The sequence below is a fragment of the Peromyscus eremicus genome, chromosome X (genome assembly GCF_949786415.1).
Source record: "Peromyscus eremicus chromosome X, PerEre_H2_v1, whole genome shotgun sequence".
Classification (NCBI taxonomy): Eukaryota; Metazoa; Chordata; class Mammalia; order Rodentia; family Cricetidae; genus Peromyscus; species Peromyscus eremicus.
In genome coordinates, this window is record NC_081439.1 from 60,497,268 (window position 1) to 60,504,869 (window position 7,602).

Here is a 7,602-nt window from a genome sequence, read left to right on the forward strand (position 1 = left end):
ATGGAAAAGGAGGGTGGGAGACATATCCCGATTTACAGAAATTAAATGACACACAGTCTTGCTTCCTTTGGCTCTTATTGCTGAAAATTTTGCTTGCAAAAAATGAGCAGCAGCCTTTTTTGATAAGAGAGTGCTCTAGAAGTGGGTTTTGAAAGTTGGTGTTGAGCTGGATGGTGGTGGCGCACGCCTTTAATCCCAGCACTCAGGAGGCAGAGGCAGGCAGATCTCTGTGAGTTTGATGCCAGCCTGGTCTACAAAGCAAGTTCTTGGACAGAGGCCTGTTACACAGAGAAACCCTACCTCAGGGGGAAAAAACACAAGTCAATGTTTGGGATTAAGCTTTTTTTTGTTTCCTTGAAGCAGCTATGAAATACTTATTAGGGAAGAAGAATTTAAACTAAGAACCTTTGTTTTTCTTTGCAGCAAAGTCCATAGGTAAAGACCATGCCTTCAAACATGAGCATTGCATGTGTGAAGGGATTTTTTTCCTGTTGTAACCTGGATGCCTGGGGAAGTCAAGATGAGTTGGAGCAGCTTGGTGCCTGCTCTGCAGCTCCTGCTCCTGTTCATCGGGCTTTCTCTGCTGTCTTTGGTAGAGACATATGGGTTCAATAAGTGCACACAGTATGAATTTGATATTCACCATGTGTTCTGCATTCGGAAGAAGATCACCAACTTGACAGATGCCATTAGTGACATACCTAGATACACTACTCACCTCAACCTGACGGAGAACTACATTCAAATCCTTCCTGCCCAGAGCTTCACTAATGTGCCCGCTCTGCTGGACTTGAGACTAGAGTGGAATTTCATTTGGAAGATCGATGAAGGTGCCTTCAGGGGACTGGAAAACTTGACCCTTCTGAATTTAGTGGAAAATAAGATTCAAAGTGTGAATAACTCCTTTGAGGGCCTGTCCAACTTGGAGACCTTGCTCCTGAACCACAATCAGATTACCCATATTCACCAAAAAGCCTTTGTTCCTCTGGTCAAGTTGAAATATTTGAGCCTAGCTCGGAACAACATTAGCAATTTTTCTGTTATTCTTGAAGCAGTCCAGTATCTCCCATGCCTGGAGTACCTTGATCTTACTAACAACAGCATTATCTACTTGGACCACAGTCCTAAGTCATTGGTTTCTCTGCTCCACCTGAGTTTCCAGGGAAACAAACTAAGGGAGTTAAACTTCTCTGCCTTGTCACTGCCTAACCTAACCACTCTAAGCGCTTCCCAGAATGGCCATGGCGTCATGCAGAATGTGTATCTGGAAACTCTGCCCCAACTCAGGAGCTTGAATCTGAGTGGAACATCGGTCAAACTGGAGATGCTTTCAGCCAAACACCTGCAGAATATAAGGGTTATAGACCTCAGTAACCGGGAGCTTAGACATGGTCACTTAAATGTGAAAACTGTTTGTCACCTCCTCAGAAACCTACCCATGTTAGAGGCACTGGTTTTTCAGAAAAATGCCACCAATGCGGAGGGCATTAAGCATCTAGCAAAGTGTACCAGGCTTTTGTTCCTTGACCTGGGTCAAAACAGTGACTTGGTTCATCTCAATGACAGCGAGTTTGATGCTCTACCCAGTCTCCAAAGACTGAATCTAAACAAGTGCCAGCTTTCCGTCATCAGCAACAGGACCTGGAGTTCCCTGCAGAACTTGACCATCCTAGATCTGAGCCACAACAAGTTTAAAAGCTTTCCAGATTTTGCGTTTTCACCCTTGAAGGGCCTGAAGTCTCTCTTTCTCTCAAGAAACCCCATCACAGAACTCAATAACCTGGCCTTCAGTGGGCTATTTTCACTGAAGGAGCTCAACTTAGCTGGGTGCTGGATAGTAACAATTGATAGGTATTCCTTTGCTCAGTTTCCAAATTTAGAGCTCTTAGATCTTGGAGCCAACAATATCCGGACTCTCAAGCGTGGAACCTTCCGATGTCTGAAAAAACTCAGTGTTTTGATTCTCTCCCACAACCGCCTGGAAATTATAGAGCCGAGCGCCTTTTCCGGTCTCACTTGCCTACATCACCTTGACCTGGTGTACAATAGCTTGTCATATTTTCATGAACACCTTTTCTCGGGCCTGGAAAAGCTACAGGTTTTGAAACTCGGTTTTAATAAGATCAAATATGAAACCACTAGGACCCTTCAACATCCTCCATTTATGAAGCTCAAGTCTTTGAAACAGCTCAGTCTAGAAGGACAACAAAATGGGATTCAGGTTGTTCCAAGCAACTTTTTCCAAGGGTTGAGTAGCTTGCAGGAGTTACTCCTAGGAAAAAATCCCTCCATATTCCTGGACCACCACCAATTTGATCCTCTGATTAATCTCACCAAGTTGGATATCTCAGGAACAAAAGGTGGAGATCGAAGTCTGTATTTAAATGCTTCCTTATTCAAAAAACTCAAAAGGCTAAAGATCCTACGCCTTGAAAATAACAACTTGGATTCGTTGGTTCCTGGCATGTTCTCCAGCTTACAGAGCCTACAGGTCTTATCTTTAAGATTCAACAACTTGAAGGTCATTAATCAAAGTCATCTGGAGAATCTGAAATCATTGATGTTTTTTGATGTCTATGGGAACAAACTTCAGTGCAACTGTGACAATATGTGGTTCAAGAACTGGTCAATGAACACAGGGGAGGTCCACATCCCCTTCCTCCGGAGCTACCCTTGTCAGCAGCCAGACAGCCAGAGTTTGCTTATAGATTTTGATGATGCCATGTGTAATTTTGACTTGGGAATGATCTACTTCTTCTGTTCCTTCAGTATAGTTCTCACCACCATGGTCTTCTCTTGGTTCAGTGCCAAGATGATTTCCTCTCTGTGGTATGGCTTGTACATATGTAGGGCTTGGTACCTCACTAAATGGAACAAAACAGAGAAGAAGTTCTTGTATGATGCATTTGTCTCTTTCTCAGCCACCGATGAGGAATGGGTATATAAAGAGCTTGTTCCAGCCCTAGAAGAAGGCAGCCAGACCACCTTTAAGCTCTGTCTTCACCATCGGGACTTTGAACCTGGAATTGACATCTTCGAGAACATCCAGAATGCAATCAACACAAGCCGGAAAACTTTGTGTGTGGTCAGTAACCAGTACCTGTACAGTGAATGGTGCCGGCTTGAAGTCCAGCTGGCCAGCATGAAGATGTTCTATGAGCACAAGGATGTCATTATCTTGATCTTCCTTGAAGAGATTCCTAACTATAGGCTGTCCAGCTACCACCGACTCAGGAAACTCATAAACAGACAGACATTTATCACCTGGCCAGACAGTGCTCACCAGCAGCCACTCTTCTGGGCTCGCATTAGAAATGCATTGGGCAATGAGACTGTGGAGAAAGAAAATACACATCTAATTGTTGTCGAGTGACTGAAAGTCTTATAAGCCCAAATCCAGCTGCATAATGTTACCCAAAATACATGTAAGCTGAGTTTGACTAAATGAACCCACTCTTTGGGGACAAAGGCAGGGGTTGCTTATAACTGTAAGACCTAGGACCATTTGGATAGTGTTCATCATGCAGCCAGGAGAGTGCAGAGAACTGCTTGGAAAACTTTCAGGAGCGGGGTCCCACTGCTATGGAATTGGATAGATGGAAGAAATTCCTATTTTATTAAGGAGAGGACTTGGGACACCAGTCATCTGTAATTCTGGGGAACAGAAAGGTCTTGTGTGTCTTTTGCTCAATCATTTTCTCCAAGTCAGTTCCTGTTGAGAGAGACTGTACTTGTTGTGTATGGGTTTCCTCAAAAATTAAAACCTTCCATCTTGGAGGGAAACTTCCTAAGACAGATGTTTACAGAGAGATAAAACAACAGGATGTTCTAGGGGAGAATGAAATATTCCACCCCACAGGAAAGCTAAACAACAGACAGGAGGTAAACAATTCAAAATAGTTTCACTGAGTCCCTGATACTGACCAGTTCCTAGACCCCTCCCTCCCCAAGTGTGACTAAGCAGTAAAGCCTGCTGAGAGATAACCTCAGACAAGCCTGGCTGTCCAGAAGAAGCAGAGGGAAGAAGCAGAGAGCAGCCCGGCTGCCTGGAAGAGGCTCACACCAACTGAGCCACCAGGAAAGGACACTCTCCACCGTGTTGAGCTGCCTGCAGGCTGTGCAGTGTGCTCTAGGTTTCCAGCTTTTGTCACTGTCATCCAAGCTTGTGGGCTTTGTTCTTCAGTCATTTCTGCTCCGATAAATAACCCCTCACTCATGTTCTTGTAAATAAACCCAATAAAACTCATTGGTTCACCAAGTTGGACTTTGGTGGTATTCATACTTTGGTCTGTGGTCAGTTCCCTATCTGGAGTGAGTAGACAGTTGTTCATTTCTCCCTAGAATAGAGTCACATAACAGCACTGTACTGCTAAGAACCCCTAACAACAGAAACAACAAAACAAAGACAACACAACAACAAAAACCACATAAAATCAAAAAGTAAAATAAGGAAAAAAAAAAAAAAAAGGAATTGCCTCCTACACGATGCTAGTCTGTGACTGATGTCCCAGATACACCACCACTGGAGTTTTCAAATCTATCTTTTTGTAGCCCTGGCTGTCATGGAACTTGCTCTGTAGACTAGGCTGGCCTCGAACTCACAGAGATCAGAGATCTGCTTGTGTCTGCCTCCCAAGTATTGGGATTAAAGGCATGTGCCCCCAATGCCTGGCTCCTCAAATCTATCTTAAGATGTCTTAAAATGGCATTTCGATGAAGTCTGTTTTGCCCAACAAGCCTGGGTGATACCTTTTGCCACTTGTACTGCACTGCTAACTCATCAAGCCCCCCCCTGCCCCCCAGAGCTGAGGACCGAACCCAGGGCCTTGCGCTTACTAGGCAAGCGCTCTACCACTGAGCTAAATCCCCAACCCCTAAATAACACTTTTTTTTTTTTTTTGATTTTCGAGACAGGGTTTCTCTGTGTAGCTCTGGCTGTCCTGGATCTCGCTCTGTAGACCAGGCTGGCCTCGAACTCACAGAGATCCACCTGCCTCTGCCTCCCGAGTGCTGGGATTAAAGGTGTGTGCCACCACCGCCCAGCAAGTCCACTTCTTAAATCGATAGGTCTATACAAGTGTTCTCTTAAGTGCTTGTGCTCTGACTTATGGAGAAAAAGCTGACTTATGGAGTCTCGTGACAACAAAAACTGTAATGGTAACAACACGGATTCCAGTTAAAAAATAAACAAACAAACAAACAAACAAAAAACATTTCATTGTTGTTCTCAGTACCAGTACTATGACTATGGACTGGTTTTCTGTTTTGAGGTTTCTAAACCCTTATCAATTGTATGTTTTTAAAGTTGAAAGGGGGCATGGCCCTGGCATTAGACAACGGGGCCACGAAGTCTTACTGGTAGGTATTTTGTACAAAGGTGCTAAAAATTCCCGTTGTACGTGGGGCTTTAGGAACCTAAGTCAGATCAGTTGACCGGGGCCAGCACTCCCTGTTTCAGACTCTTTCCCCAGGAAAAGAAGCTTTCCCTAACTCACTGCCTTTCTTCTAGTTTCCTCCTTATCTACATGATTCTAAGAGGAACTTGTTAGGAAGAGACCTGATGGACAGAATTTCTTTTCAACTGGGGCAGCAGGTGTCTACTTCAATAGGCCCTCGTCCACTCAACATAAATGGCATCCTAATCAAAGCCACTACTTTCTTCTACTTAAACATTTTCGTCCTTCACCCCTTGTTTTTTTTGTTTTTGTTTTTTGGTTTTTTTTTGTTTTTTTTTTTTGTTTTTTTTGGTTTTTTCGAGACAGGGTTTCTCTGTGTAGCTTTGCGCCTTTTCCTGGAACTCACTTGGTAGCCCAGGCTGGCCTCGAACTCACAGAGATCCGCCTGGCTCTGCCTCCTGAGTGCTGGGATTAAAGGCGTGTGCCACCAACGCCCGGCTCACCCCTTCTTTTGAACCAACTTCTTGTTATATAGTTCAAGCTGGCCTGGAACTCAAAATCTTGTTGTGGCCTCACAGTTTCTAGGATTACAGGCATGCATCACTACACTCACCTTATTCCCCAGTGTTTTATACATAAAGAGAAAATGGGGAACAGGGACAGGGTCCCAGTTTTGAACCATATTGATCACCAATAGTATTTCCACTGTCCAAATTGGACCCTGGAAGCCTGAGACTCTGTTGCTTCTGGGCAATGCTAGGCAGTGTAATTTTGCTGAAGCAGGCCACACCCATTCCTTCCTGAGGTTCTGTCGCCTCCCTCTTGAGTAATGGAAGGGACGTGCGAACCTGTGTTCCTCTCCTGGTCTTGGGCAATCTTCACCTGTCTGGTTGATCTGGCACACTTGCCCCCTCCACCCCGTGGTTGCTCTCCTCTCTGCCCGCCCTGCATGCCGGGCAGAAGAGAGATGGTATTCAAACAATCCCAGCAGAGATTCTTTTGGATGGGGAGCGCACTGTCGTGTTCTTCTTACTGATTCTGTCACAGCAGGGAAAACAAAGCACAGACCAAGATTTACTGACATAACTAACATGCCACATTTATCTTAATGAAACTAGCTTATCTCACACATCATAAAAAAAGACTAAGATCACTGGGTAGCATTGCTGGTCAATGACCTAAGAGTCCTTGAAACTATGTGACACGAGGGTTCCAGTACTGTGAAGACAGTGTTGGCTGAGGGCTAACAGGAAAGTGTACTTAGGTGCATAGAGGTCAAGTCTTTCTTGACAGAAAAGGTAAATAATTAACTACTCAGACGGACATAGTTTTGGAGAGGATGAGATAAGCATTTTCTAGGAAACCAAATGAACAGTATGTTTGCTCTTGTATTGCAGAGATTAGGGGACCCTGTGTAAACTGGAAATGCACCATGGTGCATGCCTTAAATCTCAGCATTCGCGAAGCAGAGGCTGGCATGTCTGTGAGTTCAAGGCCAGGCTGGTCTACATAGTGAGTTCAAGGTTGTTCAGGATTTCAAGATAGAGATTATAAAGCATTCAACCAAGCACAAGAAACTTCGGGGTTTGGGGTCTCGTGTGAGGGCATCAGTCGTGTGTTCATGAAAGTGGTCTTGCTTGTTGCTATCAGCCAGAAGAATATCAGATTTGTCCCCACAAGATCAGTCTCCAGAGAGGAAATCAGTGGGGGTTTGCCCAAAGCATCTAAGAACCACTTCAGTGAAGGGGTGGACACTTGCTGCAACCAAATGACCCTGTGTCTCTGAAGCAATCTGAGAAGTGGACTGCGGTTGGCGTTAAAAAAGAAGTAGGGACTGGAGAAATGGATGGGTAGTTCAGATCACTTCTCTTTCAGAGGACAGGGGGTTTGGTTTCCAGCACCCACATGGTGGCTCACAGCCATCTATAACTCTATTTTCAGGAAATATGACCTCTTCTTCTGCCCTCGAGGGTAGTGCACTCACATGGTATATAGACATACATTCAGATAAAACCCATACATATAAAATAAAAATAAGTAAGTCTTAAATATAAGGACAATAAAGATGGATCAGCAGGCAAGAGCACTTTCCTCAAAAAAATGGTGACCTGTGTTTGATCCTTGGAGCCCTCATGGAGACGGAAGGAGAGAACTGACTCTACAGCGTCTCTCTCTGTGTCTCTGTCTCTCTCTCCCACCCACATAC

General features: G+C 44.5%; 1 protein-coding gene across 1 annotated transcript; it reads left to right on the forward strand.

The window, feature by feature from the left end:
* Positions 1–463: 463 nt before the first annotated feature.
* Positions 464–4,264, forward strand: LOC131899461 (toll-like receptor 13). Its single transcript, XM_059250931.1, has one exon. The coding sequence runs from the start codon at positions 503–505 to the stop codon at positions 3,371–3,373; it is 2,871 nt and encodes a 956-aa protein (XP_059106914.1). The 5' UTR covers positions 464–502; the 3' UTR covers positions 3,374–4,264.
* Positions 4,265–7,602: the final 3,338 nt, after the last annotated feature.

Excerpts from the sequence above, each read along its gene's own strand:
- LOC131899461 (XM_059250931.1), top strand. The coding sequence starts at position 503 with ATGCCTGGGGAAGTCAAGATGAGTTGGAGCAGCTTGGTGCCTGCTCTG.